General features: G+C 42.8%; 2 protein-coding genes across 5 annotated transcripts in view; both read right to left on the bottom strand.

Moving 5' to 3' along the window:
• LOC309563584 (alpha-2-macroglobulin-like protein 1) overlaps nucleotides 1-24,016 on the bottom strand; it is a 562,516-nt gene that overhangs the window by 257,672 nt on the left and 280,828 nt on the right. The gene's annotated exons all lie outside the window — the stretch shown is intronic.
• Nucleotides 1-24,016, bottom strand: part of LOC309563586 (alpha-2-macroglobulin-like) — a 156,714-nt gene that overhangs the window by 16,672 nt on the left and 116,026 nt on the right. The window contains exons 14-17 of the mRNA XM_082268053.1: nucleotides 18,729-18,913; nucleotides 16,650-16,865; nucleotides 2,913-3,037; nucleotides 1,518-1,608 (exon numbers count right to left, since the gene is read on the bottom strand). Of these exons, the coding sequence (XP_082124179.1) occupies nucleotides 1,518-1,608; nucleotides 2,913-3,037; nucleotides 16,650-16,865; nucleotides 18,729-18,913 (617 nt within the window). The remainder of the gene's footprint in view (nucleotides 1-1,517; nucleotides 1,609-2,912; nucleotides 3,038-16,649; nucleotides 16,866-18,728; nucleotides 18,914-24,016) is intronic.

The following is a 24,016-nucleotide window of genomic DNA, read 5'->3' as shown; positions in this document are numbered from 1 at the left end:
GGCCCCGGGTTGGCCATATTTACTGTTACCGCTCTTCTGTCACTTGTAAACACAGAAGTCTGGCTTCTATGCTCGCTTCCCCAGACAGCTCCCTCAGAACCTCCCCACACAGCACGAAGGCCAGACAAGGAGCGACAGTTGCCGATGCATGGATGTGTTTATGGGCTTCAGAGACAGCATCCCATGTTGAATTAGGCATGCATGGCTGCACCCTTCCTCCTCTGGGTGCATGCCAAGGCACGGCCCTTAAGGCCCTTCAAAATCCTCAGCACCAAGACCATGATGCTCTTAATCCGGCCCTGGTCCTCCTCCACCGCCGCTATTGCATTAGGGTGTGCACCCCAAAGTTTAAATACACATGCATGTGTTTGCCTACATGTACATGGCCCCGATACATTACTCTCCCTGCTGGCAAAGTGAAATAGAGCAGAGCAGGTCCGAGGGAGATCTTTCCCATCTCCTCACTTGCAAACAGAGCGATAATGCTATGTGCCCTAGGTGATTAGGGTGTGCCCAGGTACACCCGGCACACCCTGTGCGCACGCCTATGACACCGCCACATCCACCACCACCTCAACCTCCCTCCTACTCCATATGGGCCTCGTCCTTCAGAGATGAAGAACATTGCTTTATTTTTCTGTTTTAAGTTATTTCCCTATCCACATTTGTTTGCAGAGCACTTGCCATGCTCTTAACTACGTTTTGCTGCCATTTGCAGCATTCTAGCCCTTTCCATTGGTGTTTTAGAGCCATTTTAGTGCCTGAAAGTTCGGGTCCCCATTGACTTCAATGGAGTTCGGTGTCCGGGAAAAGTTCGGCAAAAGTCCGGGGCACGGACCCGGACTTTTTTTTCAAGTTCGGCCGAACCCGCCGAACACGGACATCCAGGTGTCCACTCAACTCTACCCGTCTTATAACACACATTATTATAACACAATTATGGATGTGCATTGTGATGTGTTTTAATGTAAAGTTAAATGCACTTCAACAAACATCTACAGTACACTGCAACCTGCATTTTAGCCGCAGTGCACATATGCATATGCACTGTACATTGCCCTACACTTAAAAAATAAATAAAAATCATGCAGGACTTATTTTTATATAAAAAAATGTATTACTTTTTTGTGCATTTGAGTGCACTGACAGCCCATTTGGAAATAGTCTCACTTACACAATGCACACTAAAGCAAAAAAAAATTTGTTGCAGCAAACAGCGTTATAGTGTGAACTGGCCATAAAATTGCATTATGTATTCTACATACTGTTTTTTTTGTCTCCTGCAACATACTGCTGCAAGTGCTCCAACAAGAAAGCTGCAGATCAAATCAAAAAGTGAGCCTCATTACCCTGACATTGCAAAAAATTATAATTACCTCCTCTCCTGTTATGACCTTGGCCTTATTTTAGGTTTGCATATTTGTATTGCTTGGTCTGAGCATGCTCATTCACTGAACAATGTATTGTTACAAAATGTAGTGCTTCACACCAATGATGGATGTGTATGTGACACCTACCTTATTAATACTCTTTTTGTCAGGAATATGCCCTGATAAATGTTCCACTTTAATCACAACCATGTCGGTTTTGGGTCGTTTTCCTAAGTATCTACAAAAGAAAACAAATGATTTTAAGGTGAGCCAACTGCAGGGTCTGTAAGCATGAATCAGGGAAATAAATACATCATATAAGAGCAACACATTAATAGTTAAAGGTTGTCCCAGAAAAATTTGTTTAATACCTTCCTGTGATAAAAAAAAAAAAATAAAATAGTTGAAGATTGCCCACCATTTCTGGATGTTACAAATCTGCTCTTTTTGCTGATCTCTTACCAGTCTTGTTTCTACTCTTTCGCTGACATCATCATGTACAATGAAGGATCAGCAGCCCCCACTGGTCCTGCATTGTACTTGGTGTAGGAATGCTGCCCACATTCCAGTGTGGGATGACCAAAGTGGCATCTGACACAGGACCATGAGGCAAGAAAAGCCTTATTTAGTAAGATCACCCCTGACAAAATGAGCAATGAATCCTTCATCGGGTGAGGGGCAACATTTTACACAAATCAAAAAAGGATATAGGCTATAACAAACATGATGACACACAAAACTGCTGAAAAATAATTATTGGGAGTCAATCTGCTCCCCCCCTCTAAGTGCTGCCTGGGTCCAATGAACCCAGTAAGACCCATATTAGGGCTGGCCCTGGACACTAGGGTCCTTGGTTCGAATCCCAACCATAGCACTACCTGCATGGAGTTTGCATGTTCTACCTGCGCCTTTGTGCGTTTCCTCTCAAACTCCAAAGACATGGTTTATTGGCTCCTGTCTAAATTGGCCCTAGTGTGTATGAATGTGAATTAGGAACCTTAGATTTTAAGCATCTTGAGAGTTAGGGAGTTATGTGAATGTACAATATATGTGTTTATAAGTACCTGTAATAAATAAAGTCAACATTCCATCCTAAAGCCTCATTTAGACACATAGTTGGGAGCAGTAAAAATGTTTGGTTGAGCTGCAGATGGCAGAGGACAGGGTGTCTACATGCCACAGTCGTGATGCTTTGTTCCCTGGCAAAAACTACACAACCTGTTCAAGTGAATGGAGAAACACTGCAAATGCCAGTCAACCATGTGCAATGCACTAGGTTGCAGCTCATTTGTTGGCAGAGGTAGATTTGCACACATTTCTAAATCTTCCCTTTGATACTAATTATTGTATTAGTTGCAATTGATTCTAAATTTTTAGATCCTGCTTTGCAATCATAACCATGTGCCCACCAGTGCAGTCTTTTTCCTACAGCCACTTTTGTCTTAAAGCAACCTGACATCAAACACATTGCAGTATACTGTATGGTTACATAAGCTATAAACAGCGAGTAGAGATAAATTATGCAGCGAAAATTATTCTCACCTGACAGCCAAATGGACTTCAAACATTGTTTGTGCCTCATCGCTACACACTGCCGGTTGGGTGGTTACATTGACAGAAAAGTGGTCTTCGTGGTCATCGGGAGGAATGTTGTAATGCAGATGTGACTACAAGGAGATACAAAAATCAAAAATATTCTACAAGTGTTTTTCAAAGCTCATCAAATGTAGAGAAATAAGTAGATACACGAGGATCAATTTACCACGATAGAAGAGTTGGTTTAACTTAACTTTTTTGTTACTTTTTTTGCAGAATACACATTTCTAAAGATCAAAAATCTTATTTATTTTTAAGCATTATTTTTTTTTAAAACTGTTAACTCCTCATAGGCTTTTCTCTGTAGACACTACAATAAAATGGTATTAAACCTAAAACCAATATGTAATATATTGCAGCTTACAATCACTAGATATGGTGGCCTTACTGGTTTTCTTTTCTTTTTTTAGACTTTTTCCCCATTTTCTCTTGGTGATTTGACCAATGACATGCCTCCTGTATTAGAGCCGTCACTCCGGATAAAGGAGCACAGGGGGCACCTTTGGACAGCAGCATTGTCAGCCTTGGGGGGGGGGGGGTTGTAAAAAATAAAGAAGAGAGGGCGCACGAGCCTAGCGCATTACCTTTGTAATCATTTATTATTAAAAAAATAGCTTTAAGAATGAGGGGACCCCCCCTCCAAACATGTGAGCTTTTTTGGAAGTTCATCTCACTTTTGGGGCTTGTCTAGTTGTGTCGGAAATGCGCTAGGCTAGTGCACCCTCTGTTCCTTATCTTTTACAGTTTTCTTTTGGCTTTCCCTGGCTTGTTATGAGTGGCAACATAGACAGTGAAGTCCTCAGACTGTCTTTAGCTGCATATTTCTCTCAAGCGCAGAAGATTTGGTTTTCTTTGCTTACATCATTGGGGGGAGAGTTGACTAGCATATTTAGATACACATAAATTGAAGCCTCGCACTGCAGTTACACACGCAGTTACAGCATTTTTTTTTCTTTTGAAATAAAGATTTTACATGCATACATAAAAGCTGATAATTGCAAGCACTCCTGCCAGTGGTAAATGGTTTTATCACACTGATAAATAAAAATGTGACGATTGGTGTTGGCGCTACCTTTATAAATGCCCCAAATAACGTGAGTGGGGATAAAAGGGTATAAAAACCCACAAATGGTGAAATGTGCCAAATGGTGTTATAAAATGATAGTCAGAAATGCTGTTCCAACGCGGAAGCATCCCGGCGCACACTGTACTCTGATCTCGATCATCTTAAGAGTGAGTTATCTACGCCTTGCTTTATGCTATGTATGATTCGACTATTCACCATGGGGTTTCTTTTTCTATGAGCATCTAGGCCTCCCGCCAGCGGCCATTGATTGCATCATTTTCCGAAAGGGAACCCTTCATCATCATACAGGTTGTATTCCGAAGAAACGCCACCTAGTGGCCACTACGGATTTTACACATCAAAGTTTTTTTCAGTTTATCATCACACTTTGTGTGGCACGTTTTATTTACCAATCACCAAGTTCTTTTCACCCTATGCATGGTAGTGGGTTTATTACACTCACGTTATTTGTTTATAGCACTGTTTAAATTTAATTTGTAATAAACACCCAGACTTGCATTTCTGACTATCATTTTATAACACCATTTGGCACATTTCACCATTTGTGGGTTTTTATACCCTTTTATCCCCACTCACGTTATTTGGGGCATTTATAAAGGTAGCGCCAACACCAATCGTCACATTTTTATTTATCACTTTCACCTTCGTCTAAGGTTTTGATTGGGGCAGCTTACACCTTATTATTTTATTTATTTGTTTTGCGTTTTTCCACCCCCTTTTTTTCATATTTTGAAATCCGTAGCGCTGGTCACCCCTCTTTATCATCGGTTTTATCACACTAACTGCTACATTTGCAGAAGAGCAACAGACTTAAAGTATAACTAAAGGCAAAACTTTTTTTTTCAGTTTTGGATGAAGTGGAGAAGGATTAGACCGCTTGTCAGTTTTTTTTTGCAGTCTGTACCACAGTTAAGGAGATTCAACCTCTCTATTTGTCCTGTTTACCATTATCATTGAAAGTGAAAGTAAAAGAAAATCCCAAATTTTGGGTTGTTCCCAGAAAAGTAATAGAGGGGAAATCTTCCCATAGGGGGTCCCCAAGGAATATCCTCTCATTTGCAGGTATTTCCTCTCACTTCCTGTTTGGTTATTGGACAGGAAGTGAAGGGAAATCCCTGCAATTGGACACAGATGGGAAAAAAAAATCTGGCAGGGGTTATTACCCTCCCTTAGTCTATCCAAAATGAAAAAAAAAAAAAAGTTTTGCCTAAAGTTCTACTTTAATGACTGAAAGAAAGCCCAAAAAAGAAAACAAATGCAGTCATCACATTTAAGAATCAGTAAGCTGCAATATTTTGCTTTTCTTTGGCTTTTCTTTGGCTTGCATGAAACTAAAGCCCCATATATTTGAATGAATGGAGGTAAAAAATTCAGGGAGTAGGAAACTGGTCACATGACTTTAACAGGTCAAATGACAGGGCACTTACATCCTAGAATGTTCTCTGCAGCATTATGCTTATGGCGGGCTTGGGGGGTGGTCACCGTGATAGAGGGATCCATGGACTGCGTGTTTAAATTTCAACTTCCATCCACTAACTCAAATATCATTGGAACAGGTATAATTTAGGAATGATAAATAAACTAAAAGGCTATGGGAAAATGGAACTGTGTACAATGGCCAACACTTACATTTTGCAACTGCATGGCTTTTCAGCACAGGCAGAATAAATATATACCGTAAATACAAGTTGAGTTCAAAATTGTTCTTATCATAGATGGTAAAGTAGGGGCCAGCAGAGAAGTAGGGGCTGGGGAAAGAGTCTACAATGCAGGGGCTTCATTGCTGTAACAAAGCAAAGGTAGGGGACTAGACTAGACTACAATACCTTATCTAGAGAGAATCTTTAGCTGGATATTTGTGGACAAATAACAGAAGCATATTAAAGAAGAGTTCCAGTCTCCTGTGAATAAAAAAACCTCCCCTGTCCCACAATCCAGTGGTGTTCTCACCCCAGCAGGTTTTACCCACTGTCTTCTTCCCTTGGAGCTGGCATCTTAACTATGGCCACCTGGCTGTGACAGCTTGCAGCTTCATAGCTGGGTGCCCACTGCGCATGCAAGAGCAGTGCTGCACATTCTGAATGGTCAAGCAGTCTTCTGGGACGTGACAGGCAGGTGGGAGGAAGGGAGGAGAACATCCGCTTCCAATTGCCTAGGCGGTCGGAGCAGAAGTGGGAGCAGGTGCCTGTCAAAATCGAATTACCACTCCCCCCCCACTCCTCAAAAAGGCCAAGGCCAAGAGGAGCCAGGGACGAGTCCTTAACCACTTGCCGACTGCCTAACGCCGATCTACGTCGGCAGTCAGCCCCTCACAGGCAAAGCAACGTAGGTCTACGTCGCTAGCCTGTGAGGGTCTAGGGAGCGAGCGCGCGCCGCCGGAGGCACGCTCCCGCTCCCGTGCGGTCACGCACCCCCCGCGCATTTGACTGGCGGACCCGATGTGTAAACAAGCTGCCTGTCATTCTCCCCTGTGTATGAAGGATGATCATACGGTTCTACTAAGTAGAACCGTTGATCACTGTTCATACATCTGAAGCCACAGCTAATCACAGTAGAAAGCACGCCCCTAGGGACACACATAGCCCCTCCCTTTCAAAAAAAGTTAACCCCTTCACTGCCAGTGTATTTTTACAGTAACAGTGCATATGTATAGCACTGATTACTGTAGAAATGTCACTGGTAACCCCAAAAGTGTCAAAAATGTCAGTCAAGGGTCCGATCTGTCCGCCGCAATGTCGCAAAAAAAAAATCGCAGATCGCCGCCATTACGCATTAAAAAAAAAAAACAACAAAAATGACAAAAATCTTTCCCTTTGTTAGTAAACGCGATAACTTTTGCGCAAACCAATCAAAATACGCTTTTTGTGATTTTTTTTACCAAACATAGGTAGCATAAAACAAATTGGCTGAAAATGTTAAAAAATTTTGATTTTTACATTTTTTTTGGGGGGGAATTTCATATAAAAAAATTTGAAAAATATTGCTATTTTTGCAAAATTTACGCTCTTTTTTTGTTTATAGCGCATGATCAAAAAATCGCACAGGTGATCAAATACCACCAAAAGAAAGCTCTGTTTGTGGGAAAAAAAGGACGCCAAATTCGTTTAGATACAGCTTCGCACGACCGCGCAATTGTCCGTTAAAGTCACGCAGTGCCGAATCGCAAAATACCCCCTGGTCAGGAAGGGGGTAAAATCTTTCGGGGCTTAAGTGGTTAAAGTGGAACTTCCCATTTTGGGTGGAGCCCCGCTTTAACAAAGTAGACATGCAGTGTGAGTTATTATAAAATAGTAAAGCTTAGTCTTGAGAACTAATGTAACCATTATTGACCATTTATTTTCTTATTAAAATTATTTATTTTTCATATACTTTTTGTATATATTTTTTATTTATTTTACATGCTTTTCATATCTTTTTTTTTTTTTATACAACCACACCTTTAGAGTTACAATTCCACTTCATCCTCTCCTCTGCCTTTCTCTGTTGGGGTCCCCCAAGGTTCTGTCCTTGAACCCCTCTTATTCTCCATCTACACCTCCTCCCTGGGTCAGTTGATACCAATACCAATTATACCAATACCATTTCTATGCTGACAACACCCAAACCTATCTCTCTACCCCTCAGCTCACTCCTTCAGTCTCCACACGTACTGTATCACTAACTTACTAACACACATATCACACTGGATGTCACACCACTTCCTCAAACTCAATCTATCCAAAGCCGAGCTCTTAATTCCTCCCCCACACGCCTCTTCCCCTGATTTCTTCGACAAGATCAACAGCACTACTATCAGCCCCTCCCCACATGCTAAGGTTCTAGGTATAATCCTAGACTCTGAACTCTCCTTAAGGTGTCACCTCCTCCCATGATCACCACCACAACTTTTCCCAAGCCTCTCCCATCTTCTGGAACTCCCTACCTCAATCTATCTGACTATCTCCTACTCTGTTTGCTTTTAGACGATCCCTGAAAACCCCTCTCTTCAGAGAAGGCTATTCTGCTCCTACATAAAAACTCTGCTTTTATTTTCTCCATCAGCTCATCCCCCACAGTTAATACCGTTTGTACCATTTGACCCTCCCTTCTAGATTGTAAGCTCTAACGAGCAGGGCAATTTGATTCCTCCTGCATTTAATTGTATTGTAACTGTACTATCTGCCCTCATGTTGTAAAGCGCTGCACGACTGTTGGCGCTATATAAATCCTGTATAATAACAGTAATAAGTAAATTAGGGGGGGGGGGGCAAGCTTCGTGGCGCATGTGAATTGTTGCCTGAACTCACAGCTCTGCAGAAAACCCAGCTCTAGCGACTATTCAGCTACCCCAAACAGGGTCACAACCGACCTCCCTTTCTCCTACAGCACCCCAGCACCATCCGACCACGATGTTCAAGCAGGGAAAAGAGTTCAAATAGCTGAAAAAGCTCACAGCAGTCTTCTCCTCTCCTGGCCTAATCAGCAGCCAAGATGGCGCCGGCGGCACCGAGAAAAATACAGCGTGGCTCTCATCTCCTCCTCCTGGACCAGCACTCCACCAACTCTCACTCAGCCACTGCCAGTGGATTAGGCAGTGGCTGAGTGACAGACAACAGAGGGTTGTAGTCAATGGAGAACATTCAGAACAAGGTCATGTTACCAGTGGGGTACCTCAGGGATCTGTACTGGGACCAATTTTGTTTAATATCTTCATAAGTGATATTGCAAAAGGCCTTGATGGTAAGGTTTGTCTTTTTGCTGATGACACAAAGATATGTAACAGGGTTGATGTTCCTGGAGGGAAACGCCAAATGGAAAAGGATTTAGGAAAACTAGAAGAATGGTCAGAACTCTGGCAACTGAAATTTAATGTGGATAAGTGCAAGATAATGCACCTGGGACGTAAAAACCCAAGGGCAGAATATAGAATATTTGACACAGTCCTGACCTCAGTATCTGAGGAAAGGGATTTAGGAGTAATTATTTCAGAAGACTTAAAGGTGGGAAGACAATGTAATAGAGCAGCACGAAATGCCAGCAGAATGCTTGGATGTATAGGGAGAGGTATAAGCAGTAGAAAGAGAGAAGTGCTTATACCGCTGTACAGAACACTGGTGAGACCTCACTTGGAGTATTGTGCGCAGTACTGGAGGCCATATCTCCAGAAGGATATAGATACTCTAGAGATAGTTCAGAGAAGAGCTACTAAACTAGTACATGGATTGCAGGAAAAAACTTACCAGGAAAGGTTAAAGGACCTTAACATGTATAGCTTGGAAGAAAGAAGAGACAGAGGTGATATGATAGAAACTTTTAAATACATAAAGGGAATCAACTCGGTAAAGGAGGAGAGCATATTTAAAAGAAGAAAAACTACCACAAGAGGACACAGTTTTAAATTAGAGGGGCAAAGGTTTAAAAGTAATATGAGGAAGTATTACTTTACTGAGAGAGTAGTGGATGCATGGAATAACCTTCCTGCAGAAGTGGTAGCTGCAAATACAGTGAAGGAGTTTAAGCATGCATGGGATAGGCATAAGGCTATCCTTCATATAAGATAGGGCCAGGGACTATTCATAGGATTCAGATATATTGGGCAGACTAGATGGGCCAAATGGTTCTTATCTGCCGACACATTCTATGTTTCTATGTTTCTATGTTTCTCTCCCACAATCAATGGCGAGTCTTCTCCCCCTAACTAAGAACAGAACAGAACAGAACAGAAGAGCCAGATCACACTCAGGCCAGCACAGCTCCCTGCCAATTCTCTCTCTCCCCTCCTCAGCAATCATCATTGTTGGATTTGTTTCCTGCATCAGACCAACCACTGTCAGAACAAGCAAGGAAGAATATGCTCTTATCCCCAGGCCAGACTATGTACACAGATCTTTCCATAGTTGTATCATCATTATCTGTCTCTGTACAGCAGCATGACCAGCATATTAACCAGGGCCGGCCCCATGGGTCCCACTGGGTCCATTGGACCCAGGCAGCACTTGGAGAGGGGCAGCAAATTGCTTCCCAAGATTTTTTTTCCAGCAGTTTTGTGTGTCATCAGTTTGCAGCGCTTTATGAGAGACATTTCCCCATCTCATACTGCTGACCGTAGTGCAAACTGATGAGTATGAGGGGGAGCGTCTCCTCTGGGGAACATCCCTCGCGTGATTGTGGTGTGCGCAATGACGTCAGACATTAGCTCACTCCATCTCACGTAGGGCAGGCTGGATCTTTTAGGGCAGGGGCGCGGCAGACCCAGGAGTGACATGAGGACTGGGGACAGACAGCGAGTGTTTGGTGGACCAGTCCAGTGGCGAGTTATGGAAAAAGATAACAGTATATATAATTATTTCAAAATGTTATATTTATATAAAATAATGGATGTAGGGGCCTTTTGGTTGGCGTGATTTTCTTTTTTTTTGGGGGGGGGGGATACAGCATTTCATTCTTGGACCCAGTTAGCACAATGTCTTGGGCCAGCCCTGGTATTAACACTATAGAAGCCAGAGTGGGTGATTTGTACACTGCTCACAATGAAATGGTAGATGCAGTCACGGACCATGAAGGTGAACTCCAGTAAATCTGACTCAAGCTTGCAGACCTGGAGGACCGTTTCTGTAGGAACAACATTCAATTCTGGAATATAAACGGAATTGGTCCCCTGATCTGACCTAACGAAGTTCCTACAGTCAATTATGCGCACACTAATATATGAACTGACTAATCATGATCTGGAAATTGACAGAGCACACAGACTTCCTAAACATCCTCATCTGCCAGCATCTGCACCCAGAGATGACCTAGCTTGCATCCATTTCTTCACAGTCAAGGAGTGCATTATGTATGCAGCAAAACCCACAGCTAGGCTCCCTGAACCTTTTTCCTCCATCAATCTCTATACTGACCTCTCCAAAGCGACTATGGAAAATCGCTGATAGCTCACAACATTTACTAAGGCCCTTCAGAACCAGAAAATCCCCTACAAATGGGGTTTCCCCACCAAACTACTTATCACCCACCAGAACAAGACCTATGTAGTGAGAACACTCTCTACAGGCCTCCATCCCCTGAAAGCCTGGCGCGTTATACCAGAAGACACTCCAGATCCTCAAGACCAGACTGCCTTCCAAATGGAGACTGGAGGAGCCTACCAACATGTCTGAAACTGCTTCACGATCCCTGTCACTCTTTCACCAAGGTTACTGGGTACCTGCAGTACCACTCATTCGTAACTGCCTGCCTGGACTATTACTCGTAGATTTAACTGATTCGAGGTAGTCTACCTGCCCTCCTGCAGGTTTTTTTTTTTGTTTGTTTGCAGCGGTTACTGCTGATTGAGCTAAGAAGTTTCCCTCCTCTTTTTTTTTTTTTTTTTTTTTGAGCTCCCAATTTTTACTTACCCTCCTACCCTACCCTTGTTACTGCTTCACAGCAGATACCAAGATATCTCTTCAAGATATCACAGGCTCAAAAATCGAAACCATCGCGTGGTCAGATCACGCACCCGTTACCATCACTGTGGGAGAACGAACAACGGGACCATCTCGCATCTGGAGAATCATCGTTTCTCTTCTGGCAGATTAGAGTATTATCCAAAATATTGCTGATGGACAATGTTTGTTTTTTTAACTAAACGATCAGACGGATACTGACCCAATTGTTCATTGCTCTACTCACAAAGCGTACATACATGCAAGTGTCCTTATCAAATTGCACAGTAAGATTAAAAAACAGAGGATGCAGCAAATTGAAGAGATACTGTCCCAAATTGACCAACTAGAAAAAATTAACAAAAATCCCCCTCCCATAGCATTGCTAATGAGCTTCTCGATCACAGAACAAAACTCCGTTCCATAATACCTAACAAATTTGAAACTAACCTTAAACTTAGCAAAGCAAATTTCTATGCACTGGGTAACAAAGCCAATGCCCTATTTGCCTGCCAAGTTAAGGCCCAAAGAGGTAAAAGTAAAATTGCATTCCTACACCACCCTACCACAAGGAAACTACTGACCAATCCTCAGGATATTGCAAACACCTTCAGTGAGTATTTTTTATCTCTCTATAAGCTAGCTACAGACCCCACTACCCCACAGCCCAATGACCTTCTCATCCCAGAATTCCTGTCGACAGTTATTCTTCCATCTGTCACCTCTGATCAACTACAGCAGCTGCGGCAACCCTTTACAGGAGTTAAAATTCTTAGCGCAATTTAAAACGCTCTTCTGCAATTCATCCCCCGGTGAGGACGGATTCATCAGTGAATATTACAAACTATTAGCCAACATTCTTTCTCCCCATCTTACCAATCTCTTCAATTCTGCTGCCTCCTTTGGCTTCTTCCCACTGGACATGTTATTCTCGATCATCACAACTATCTCTAAACCTGATAAGGACCCCACCTCCACAACCAACTATAGACCTATATCTCTTCTTAACACTGATGTCAAGCTATTTGCCTAAGTTAAAGCATCCAGAATAATCCCCTACTTACCAACTCTGGTCCACCTGGACCAAGTTGGATTTGTATCTGATAGAGAAGCTCCTGATGCAACAAGAAGAGTTATTAATTTAATCCACCAGGCCATCTGGTCAAGAATGCCTTTTCTGCTTCTATTCCTAGATGCAGAAAAAGCATTCAACAGGGTGCATTGGGCATTCCTGAAGGCAGTGCTCTCCAAATTTGGCATAACGGGCTGGTTTCAGGCAGCAATACTCTCTTTATACTCCAACCTCTCAGCTAGAGTACTAACTGAAGGAATGCTGTCCAAACCCTTAGGGATCTCCAATGGCACACGCCAAGGTTGCCCTCTCTCCCCTATCATATTTGCCCTCCTGATGGAACCCCTAGCATCCAAAATTAGAAATGACCAACGGATTTCTGGACTTTCCTGTAATGGTACAGACCACAAAATCAGTCTGTCCGCAGACAATATCATTCTCATGATCTCCAACCAAAATCAATCATTACAGGCGATTCAAGAAACTCTCCACGAGTTCAGCTCAGTGTCTTTCTACAAACTCAATGCCAATAAATCCCTAATTCTCCCAATGAACCTCTCTGAAAAGGATGAATCGCTACTAAAAAAAGAGTCTTCCCTTCACCTAGGCCACTCAGGCTATTCCGTATGTAGGAATTAAGCTCCATTCCCACACCAATTATACGACCTAAACTACAGAACTCTCAAAAAACAACTTCCCCAAATACTCATCCAAATGCGAGTCTCTGGTCTATCTACACTGGGAAGAATAACATCATTCAAAATGATAGCCCTGCCCAAACTTATATATCTATTTCACACAGTAGTGTTACCAGTTCCTCTAGCCTTTTTCTCTTCAGTGCAAGGACAAATTACAAAATTCATATGGAAAAGGAAACCACCTAGGTGTGCTCACCATATCTTAATAAGACACCTTAACTAGGGCAGGGTAGGGCTTCCCCACATTCGTACCTATTACTAAGCCTCTATCTTGGACCAATTAAACTATTGGTGGCAACCCTCTCAATCGCTTCTCGGCCTTTTGGCTAAGATCAAGTGTAGTATCTGTTCTTATCAGTTGGTATGGACCCTGATGGTTAGTATCGGCAGGGGCTGAAATGAACCGGGGCGCTCCAGACGTCACTGGGGGACCGGGAAGTAGGCACTGTCAGAGAAAGCCGGATGGGTCCGTTGCCTTCTGATTTGAATGGGTCCGCCCCTACCAGTTTGAAGGGAGCAAGAGGGCTGGTTCGTCATGGAGGCCGGTCTGTATTGCTCCTGGATGTAATTGGTGAGGAATTAGGATGGCGGTGGGAGGGCCTTTCCTCCTGGGTTGAATCTGGCCTTGCAAAAGGCTTGTCCCCAGTTGAAGGCAGGCTCACCCTAAGCTGTCCACGTTCCAAACCTCCTGGTGGGCAAGGGCTACACTCGGTCTGGCTATTGGGCCGGGGTAGAAAAAGCCCGTAGTGTATGTGCCCCTGGGGTGGCAGCCCAGGGGTGCCTTAATTCTCACTGGTGAGGGGCAGCTCGCCTTGAGTTTTTCGGCACCATGGTCACTGCACCTACGCATACTTTTTTAAGCACCTGCCTCTTGGGCAAGGCCTTTTGGCTTCGACCAGAGGAATTTTTATTCCGGCCGGAAGGCCTGCCTTTGTATTTTCACAAGGGCACTACTAATTCACCTCTCCACTTCCCCTCCCCCACCTTTTTGTTTGTGTGTGCTTTTTCTTTGTGGTTTGTCACTTTTCTATCACCTTTTTTCACTTGGCACGACTTGTAGGGTGTGGGTCCTCGGGCCCTACCTTGAGTCTTGGGAGGGGGTGGATATGGCCTTTTGGCTTGGTCCTCCCTCTCTCATGGGGTCTCCCTTCGGGGGAGCCCCACTTAGTACTCGGTGGGGGCTGTTTCGGCAGTCCCCCTGAAGAACGGGGTCAGTCTGGTTCCGGCCAGACAGACCATGAGTACCTCAAATCCCTGTCAGGAGTCTTGCGCCCCGGGGGATCGAGGTTCGGGTCCTACCTCTTCGGAGGGAAGACCATTTGTTCGCACACCCTGTGCACTTTTTGTGTTCCTCACGTTTGTGTGTGTGCACTTTTTTATGCACCGGGTGAAGTCTTTTGAGTGTGTTTCACACGCTACGGGCTTTAAAAAAAAAGAAAAATTGGTGGCAACCCTCTTCCAACAAAATTCGGTCAAGTATGGAATCCCCACATCACACAACCAACACCCCACTGGACACTCTCTTTCTCACTACTGCGGTCTCCCCCTTATCTACGACATCTTCCTCCTTGCCAGTGAAAGCATCACTTCTAGCATGGAAGAAGTATACACATAACACTCCTCCTAACCAACCCACTCATGCCTGCTTCATCCCTCTTAGAGCACTAGCAGATCAAATTCCAGATCTCAGGATCCAGCATTGGCATATTTATGGAATTAACTCCCTTTTAGACCTTACATCTCAAAAGACACTGAAAACTTTCAAGGACCTTCAAAAGGAATTTCATCTCCCAGACTCTGAAGCCTATACACATGTAAGGATCAGCCACCTCCTTAAAGTCTCTAAACTCCCATCGGTAACGCCTATCCCTGAAACACTGCACAGTTTTTACTTCCAACCCACATACCCTAAACATGGCATAGCCACAATATATGCAGCTTTAGTTGATCAGCGACCCTTTTCCCAAATTAATACCCTATCAAAATGGGGGCAGTATAGGTACTATTGCACACCTTCTTTGGTTTTGTAGATTTCTTAGCTACTTCTGGAGACAAATCTTTTCCCTAATCTCCTCCATATCACAAATCTCTACAGCACCTTCCCCATCACTAGCTTTACTCCAATTGGACATACATTTTTTTTTCTCCCAGATCAAGAGTTGTAATATTACACCTTTTACTTGCAGCAAAAGTAAACCTTACCAGACAGTGGAAAACCACAGAACCCCCCTCTCTAAGGTCTATATTTGCAGATCCTAATCTCCAATGTGAAATGAAAAAAATAGTAGTCAGGAAAAACCTAGCCACAGACAAATTTCTTTTCAAGTAGTCCTCTTGGCTGTCACACCCTATATGTACTGTACAAGTTTAATTTCTCTTGTTGAATAGTTCTTGCGGAATGGTTCTTGATGAAATTTACACTTCTGAGAAATATGCTGGTACTCCCCCCCCCTCCCCCTTCCAGATCTCTTTCCCTCACTCTCCGGTGGGCAGAGTAAATCACATTAGGGTCCAGGCTGGGACTGCCATTCATTATCATACAGCAGATCTTGACTTGATATGTGGTTCCTGGGACACCTACTCACTCTCTACAAAAGAAAGAATTGTTTGTCCCAAAATGTAATATTTTTATCATTTTGTTGTCTAAGGTAACAATATTGTTATCAATGGTAAAAGGGCCCTAAAAATTGCTCTGGTCCATAAGGGGTATAAAGCTGCTGGGGTGTTAATAAAGTTACTCAGTTGTGAGGGAAGTATGGGGGCTGCCATTGCAGTTCTCTTTCTGAAACTGTAAGTTCCCTGTCTCAGTGTCCATGTCTAGTACTTTTGAGTTAGAGACCCAGGACAAGCATTCTGTAAATAGGTGTTGTGTTTTTTTATTGCCATAATTGTTTCAGGCCATAGACTTGAAAACAGTATTGAAAACAAAGCATGAGCTTGACTGCCGGGGAACTAGTATTTCCAAAAGGAGGTCAGTAATGGTAGCCTCTATTGTACTCTCATAAAAGTTTGGTTATCATGAACATAGGGGGATACAGAAGACATTATAAAGCAGGTACAACCACCGGAGGTTCCTACAAACATGTCATTAGGATAAACTTTCTGAATTAACCACCAGGTACCATTTCGTATTACTGGCTTCATAAAATGTGGCACTTTCTGGAGAACCAGAGGAGAGCGCATTATGCAAATACTGGCTTTTCCTGTAAGTTGGTGCTATGGCATACCACCACTGCATCCCAATTGCTATGCCACTCTCATAAGTCACATCTGCTCTGCATTATACCCTGTCAGGATAATTGTAAACATATAGGCACCTTTCTCTTCTCTTTATAAAGGTTCACCAAGTGCTGTTTATCTGGTATAGTATATTTTAAACATGTGGGTCAGGGCTGAGGGAAAGGACAGCATTCTACTCACTTGTATGTAAATGCAGCCACTTCCTTTGACAGAGACTGTGTAAATCCCAGGGACTCCTGGTAGGTCCACCATTTGTAGGAGCAAGCTTTTACGCTTGTCTATATGAATCTCTTTGTGAAATCCTGAATCTCCATCAATAGTCACAGTTGAGTCTCCTCGCTTGTGGCCGCTGGCTTTGGCATATTTAGCAAGAGCTTGAAGTGCTATGGTAGTGTCCTGTAAGAATTAGCCACATTGTAATTTGTCTATACAATAAGCAGTATATGTATAGTAAAATAAAGAAACACAGTCATTTTAAAATGTTTATTTTCAAACATGTAAATTTGTAAACTGATTTTTAAGGCCCCGTTCACACTGGGGCGACGCTACTTCGCCGGGCGACGTCACAGCGGCCGGCACGGACTTCATAACATTGAAGTCAATGCAGGTCGCTCCGGGTTGCCCCAAAGAAGCTCCGGACCCTTTTTCTAAGTCGGGGCGACTTGTGTCGCTCCTATTAGAACGGGTCCACAGCTTCTCTGTGGAAGGCGACCTACGGTGGTCGCCTGACAGGTCGCCCCAGTGTGAACGGGGGCTCAATGTTGCCTTAACCAACCAAACTGTCTAACAGTATTCTCAAACTACATGCATCATATGTACCTCTGTTTTAAATCAAATCATCCTCTGTGCATTCCAGGAGTCCCCGGGAATAGAAATTATATTATTTAGTAAATCAACCGCATAGTGCAGAACAAGGCATGTTAAAGAGGATTTCCAGCTACCTGTCAAAAAAAAATAAAAGTCAGCAGCTACAAAAACTGTAGCTGCTGACATTTAAAAAAACAGCCACTCACCTGTCCCAGGATCCAGCGGTGCACTCAACCCAGCAGTCTTCATCCTCTGTCCTCCCTCGGCGGCGCCGACATCTTCACTATGGACACCCGGCTGTGACAGCTTGTGGCTTCACATCCAGGTGCCCACTGCGCATGCGCGAGCCACACTGCGCATTGTGAATGGTAGATGCAGTCTTCAGGGACTTGTCAGTGTCCCAGAAGACCGCAGGGGGAAGGAGGAAGGAGAACTTGCGGTGCTTGGAACGGAAGTTGTACGCAGGTACCTGTCAAAATCAGGTACCTGCTCAACCCCCCCCCCCCACCCACACTCCTCAAAAGTGCCAATTGTGCAAGAGAAGCAGGGGACAAGTCCTTAAAGCGAAACATCCCCTTTTGGGTGGAGCTCTGCTTTAAGTCATTAATGGGGAAAGATCAGCTGGAAGCTGGAAGCTGGAGCAGGAAGACCACATGTAGGAGAATAGGCTACGTTGAAGTATTGCTGCTGTCTTTGTGAGAGCGGCGACAGGTACTACAGCGCACCAATCATCAACACTGATGATTGGTGTCTAGGGGCAGGCTGTCAAATGATGCAGCATGTTTAAAGCCCATTGCACACATGCGGACCGTTTATCTGTTTTTCATCCATCCGTTGATGGATGAAAAAGCGGACATTATTGCATCTCTAGGGAAAAACAGATGTAAATGGATGATCATAGTTTACATCAGTTTACATCTGCATCCATTAACATCTGTTTTTTGAAACAGATCAAAGTTCTATTTTTGTTAATTTAAAAAACAGAATAGATGAAAAACGGATGTCAACTGACAAATGGGCCATTTTTGCGTCCATTTTTGCCTTTGTAGTGGATGTAGAAACTGATGTAAAAACTGATAAGCAACTGGTGAATAACTGATGTAAACTTCATCTGTTTTTTTCTTTGAAAAAATGCGACTGAACTCATGAAATGAACGGTCCACATGTGTGAAAGGGGCCAAACATGAGGACATCATCATGCTAGGAAGGAACATTTCTGTACTAAGGTCAGAGACAATTGAGTACTGTCCGTGATACTTTTTTTATTTGCACTAACATACAATTTTTCAGGACAAGCTTTTGGGGTATGTCCCCTTCTTCAAGATCCAAGCAGTACAGTATGGCTACAATGACCTCAAGCATGTACTAAGGTCAGGAATCCTCAGAGTACACTTTTGTATGAATGTAATAGTTATATTTAAAGGAAATGTGGGGTAGAAAAAGAGATGTAACCTGAGAAGAGGAGAAGCCACCCTGTGGGTTTTGTTGTTTTATAAGCCAACGGCTAGCATCAGCACATTCAGTAAGATCTTTCTTGGTGATTATCTTGTCAGAAAGCAGAGCCAGGATCACATATGCAGATGTTTCAATAGGTATGTGATAATAGCCAGCATCACCTTTCCAATGATTCAGTCCATCTAAATGAAGATTTATGGTGAAAATTAGTACATTTGCTAAAATGGCACTTCCACTTTGTCTCTTCAGTTTCTTATGCTAGCCCTGGCTCCCCACAATGATACTCATATTCACAACCCCCCCCCCCCCCCCCATTGCCCTACATCAAAAAATGAGTGTAATCTCCGAGGTGGATGGTGTTGCACCTTATATGCTTATATGGGTGTTGCACCCAGTCCACAGTGCTGCTCTATCTGGCAGCAAGGACTGAGCTACTATCACTGCTGCTGTCCTGCACTTTCTCTCCTTCTTGCAAGCTCTTAAGGACTGTATACAGTCACAGAGAAAGACAGAGAACCAGCCAGCTGAAAAACTGTATGCAGCCACAGGGAGAACTGGGGGAAAGCCTCACCAACTACCCTGGATCACAGAGAGCCAAAGGGAAACTGAGCTGCTACGGACTCTAAGAAGGACAGAGCCTGCTGGGTGCCACTGTGACTTCTGGGAGATGTAGTCCCCAGACAGACTGAGCCTGTATTACAGATTGGCAATAGAAACACAATTACCAGCATGATTTGGCTCTATGGAGAGGAAAAGGAAGTACATGAGAACATGGTACATGAGAACCCCAGTGTCATTGACCGGTGCTGCCGCTTGATAGTTGGATGAATGATGCTAACTTTGCTGAGCCACTGGAGGAGAACTGAGACAATTAAAAAGGAACAGTATTGTTTACGTGGGACACAGTGCAAGCACGTATACCTGGGTTAGGAGGAATGTATCTCGCTCCAGCAGGGAAAGGGTTTAATACAGAGTGACAGACTGTTATTGTAACATTGTGAATTAGGCAGAGCCCTGCCTAGTATAGAGTTTAGGGGTAATTTACTGGATCATAGTCTTATTACCAAATATATGCCCTAATTGCTTCTATAGGGCTTTTTTTCAGCAGGAACACAAGAAAATGCAGTTCTTGCTCCTCCAGCACTAAAGGTCTGTACTGACAGGAGGTGCTGGGGTGTGCTTGAGGGTCTGTTGATACTAGCTGCTGGGGAATCCATTGTCGCTGTGGGATCTATTTTTAAGGGAGGGGTCTATTGTTGCTGGGGAGTTGTCTTAGGTTGTTGGGGGGGTCAAATGTTGCTGGTAGGGATCTACCATTTGGGGAGTGGTCTATGGTGGCTGGCTGCTGGAAGATCTTTTTTTGCTGGTGGGGGGGTCTATTGTTGCTGGGGGGATCTATTGTTGCTAGTGGGGACCTATTGTTGCTGGGGAGTGTATTGTTGTAGAGGATGGAGGCAAGGGGTAACTCGTGGGGGGGGGGGGGAAGTACCCGTGTGTGTATATATGTATATGAATATTGATCTGGCCAGTTAAGTAGCAGAGGGGGTTGTTAATCAGTTTCAGCTGCTTTGGTGTTAATGAAATAAACAACAGATGCCCTAGATGGGCAACAATGAGACAACCTCCAAAACAGGAATGGTTTTACAGGTAGAGGCCACTGACATTTTTTTTCCCTACTCATCTTTTCTGACTATTTTTCAATGATTTTGCATTTGGCTAGGTTCAGTGTCACTACTGGTAGCATGAGGCGATACATGGACCCTATAGAGGTTGCACAGGCAGTCCAACTCCTCCAGGATGGCACATCAATAGGTGCCCTTGCTAGAAGGTTTGCTGTATCTCCCGTCTCAAGAGCATGGAAGAAATTCCAGGAGATAGGCAGTTATACCATACCTACGTACCTTAGTTTTACAGAAAACGTTTGTGGGGAACTGTATCAAATGCCTTTGCAAAATCCAGATACACCACATCCATGGGCCTTCCTTTATCTAGATGGCAGCTCATTTCTTCATAGAAGGTTAAAAGATTGGTCTAGCAAGAGGGATTTTTCATGAATCCATGCTGATTACTACTAATGATACCGTTTTCAATACTAAAGTCTTGTATATAGTCCCTTATCATCCCCTCCAATATCTTACAGACTTTTGATGTTAGGCTGACTGGCCTGTAATTCCCCAGGGATATATCTCAGCCCTTTTTTAAAATATTGGTACAACGTTGTTTTATTTCCAATCAGCTGGTACCATTTCCCATCAGTAGATTAGCCATAAAAATTAGGAACAATGGTCTGAGTTCTTTAAGGACCCTCGGGTGTGAGCCATCTGGTTCCGGTGACTTATTTACAGACATGGGAGTAAGTCACACATGTGCAAGACACAAGCAAGTCTCAAGTCTTAACCTTCAAGTCTCAAGCAAGTCCCAAGTTACTGTGGCAAAAAGCAAGCAAGTCAAGTCAAGTCATTTATTTTGGTCAAGTCACAAATCAAGTCAAAATACTGATCTACCCCAATTTTCACCTTTAAATTAGTTAAAAGTCAGTGGTCAGGAAAGGTTTTGTTTTATTTTCAACATTAACAAAACAGCTTGGTGCCTTTTTCTTGGCATATTAAAGAAACACTTTGAAAGCCCAAACAGCTCAAAATCCTTCGTCCGGTCATGTTTCAACACCACAGTCACTAAAAACATGTTAAGTATTTCCATTGTTAAACAGCCAGTGTCCTAAAAATTAGAACACACTGAGGTGTTTTAAGGGACTGTGGTGTCAGAAACATAACAGGCACATTAATTTTGCTTTAACACATCTTGAGAAAATGCAAATATTTAATAACTTAAAAAAGTAAAGTCATTTTGAGTCATATGTCTCAAGTCAAAGTCAAGTCTCAAGTCATGAATACCAAGTCAAAGTCAAGTCTAGTCTTTTATTAATTTTAGTCAAGCAAGTCTCAAGTCCTCAAACTGGTCACTTGAGTCTGACTCAAGTCAAGTCATGTGACTTGAGTCCCCCACCTCTGCTTATTTATGTTAAGTTTTTCAAGTCTAGTTCTGAGTCTGGTGTCCTTTTATGAAACGGAGATGAGCAGTGATCCTGCTGATCGTAGCTCATTTCTGATCATTATCGGTTTATGAAACAGAGATGATCGGGGGAGAACATGTTCTCCGCTGATGATCTCTACACATGAAGAATCTGTCATTGACTGACACAGAAATGGCCAGTTTATGAAGCTACGATCTCCGCACTTCACTGGCGATCTGTGCCAGGATTCACACTCCCAGATTCACCAGCCTGGAGGTGGTGAATCGGGGAGAGAAGACCAAATCGGGGAGAACTGAGGGGGAAGAAGGAAGATTATGGACTTCCTTCTTCCTCGTGCAGACCCCCCAACACATTAATCATGTCCCCCTGCCATATATATATATATATATATATATATATATATATATATATATAATATATATATATATATATATATATATATATATATACACAATATATATATTTAAAGGGTGTATGTATATATATATATATATATATATATATATATATATATATATAAAATGTATGTGTGTGTGTGTTTGTATATGCAGTATATATATATATATATATATATATATATATATATATATAAAATGTATGTGTGTGTGTGTTTGTATATGCAGTATATATATATATATATATATATATATATATATATTTATGTAGGGAGACTAATTATTTTATTAACATTAGTGGGGGTCGAATGCATGTGTACTCAGCAGTGATAATCTATCACTGCTTATTAAACGGGCACCAGTGATTTTCTCGTACTGTAATCTCGCTTTGTCTCACGAGATTACGGGTGGCCCATTCACTTGTACACAGATCTCGGCCGTTCTCAGAGAGGAAACACTTCTCCTCTGTTCACCTTGTGAGAAGTGAAGTTCTCCGCTTCATAAAAAGGGTGCTAGGGTCACGGAGAAAAAAAAAAAATCACAGTTTCATAAACGTACACCTCTGTCTTCTGTTAACCAAGAGGGTGCATCCTGTGACGTGTTATTAACTTTAACATTACAGTCTAGGTTACTGTATCCCCCCAATTCTTTTGTGAAGACTGAGGAGAAGAATACATTTAGCACCTTCGCCTTCTCTTTGTCCTCTGTGGTCAGTTTCTCTTCATCATCCTTTATGGAGCCAATGTGTTCTGGCCTCACTTTCTTACTAATTATATACCTAAAGAATTTCTCGGGTTTCTTTTTTGCTCTCTTTCGATATGTGCTTTTCATGTTCTATCTTAGCTGCCTTGATTGCGCTATTACATTTCCTATTGCATTCTTTGTAATGTTGCCAGGTACATTCCCAGCTCTCCTTAAGTATGGAGATTTTTCTCAGTGTTGCCAGTAGACTCAGGACCTGAGCTTCCAGGGAAGCAACGTGCTTACATTTTGCGCAGCTGTATTCGCCCTTGATCGCATGATCAAGGAACATATACATGCCACAAGATGTACACCGAGTCGTATCTCCACACCTGACGGGCATCGTACCTACTAATTTAATGGGGATTGTGAATTTAATTCTGTCCAATTAACTGTTTACTAGTTTCCTCACTCTATATTCTCAGCGCACAGTTACTCCTCAGTTGTACATAGTTACTCAGCAGTATTCAACACTACACAGTCACTCCACTCAGGTACTTACAATACTCAGGTACTCCCACTACTCAGGTCCTCCAAATACTCAGGTACTCACAATACCCAGATACTCATACTACTGAGGTGCTCACACTGCTCAGTAGTAAGGATGATCGAACTTTTGAAAAGTTTGGTTCGGCCAGAACATCCGAACTTCCCGAAAGTTCGGCCCGGATTTCAGAACCCTATTGAAATCAATGGGACCCGAACTTCGGTAATCAAAAAACACCATTTTGAAGCCCCAAAACCCAATAAATGCCCCTAAAAAGTGCCTAGGGTTCTGGGTCATGCCCCATTAACTATTAATCACACAAAAAAAAGTTCTTAAAAATTGTCATTTTTGATAAAAAAGCCAATTATTGAAAAAATTAAAAAAAAAAGAGAGATTTTTTGATTTTGACTTTGGATTTAGTATCTGGGGGTCTAAAATGTGTGCATGTGAAGTTTCAGCTCTGTAGCATGTCCAGAACCATGAAAAAAAAAAAAGATAATTTTTCAGTAGAACAGGGATGTGGGACCCTCCTTTAACTTGAACACCTATATGATCTTTTTTTCTGGTTCTGGACATGCTACATAGCTGAAACTTCACAGGTACACCTTTTAGACCCCCCAGACACAAA

This window comes from Pelophylax lessonae (genome assembly GCF_965119305.1).
Source record: "Pelophylax lessonae genome assembly, chromosome: 9".
NCBI classification, from domain to species: Eukaryota; Metazoa; Chordata; class Amphibia; order Anura; family Ranidae; genus Pelophylax; species Pelophylax lessonae.
This window is presented reverse-complemented; position numbering and strand designations above follow the sequence as displayed.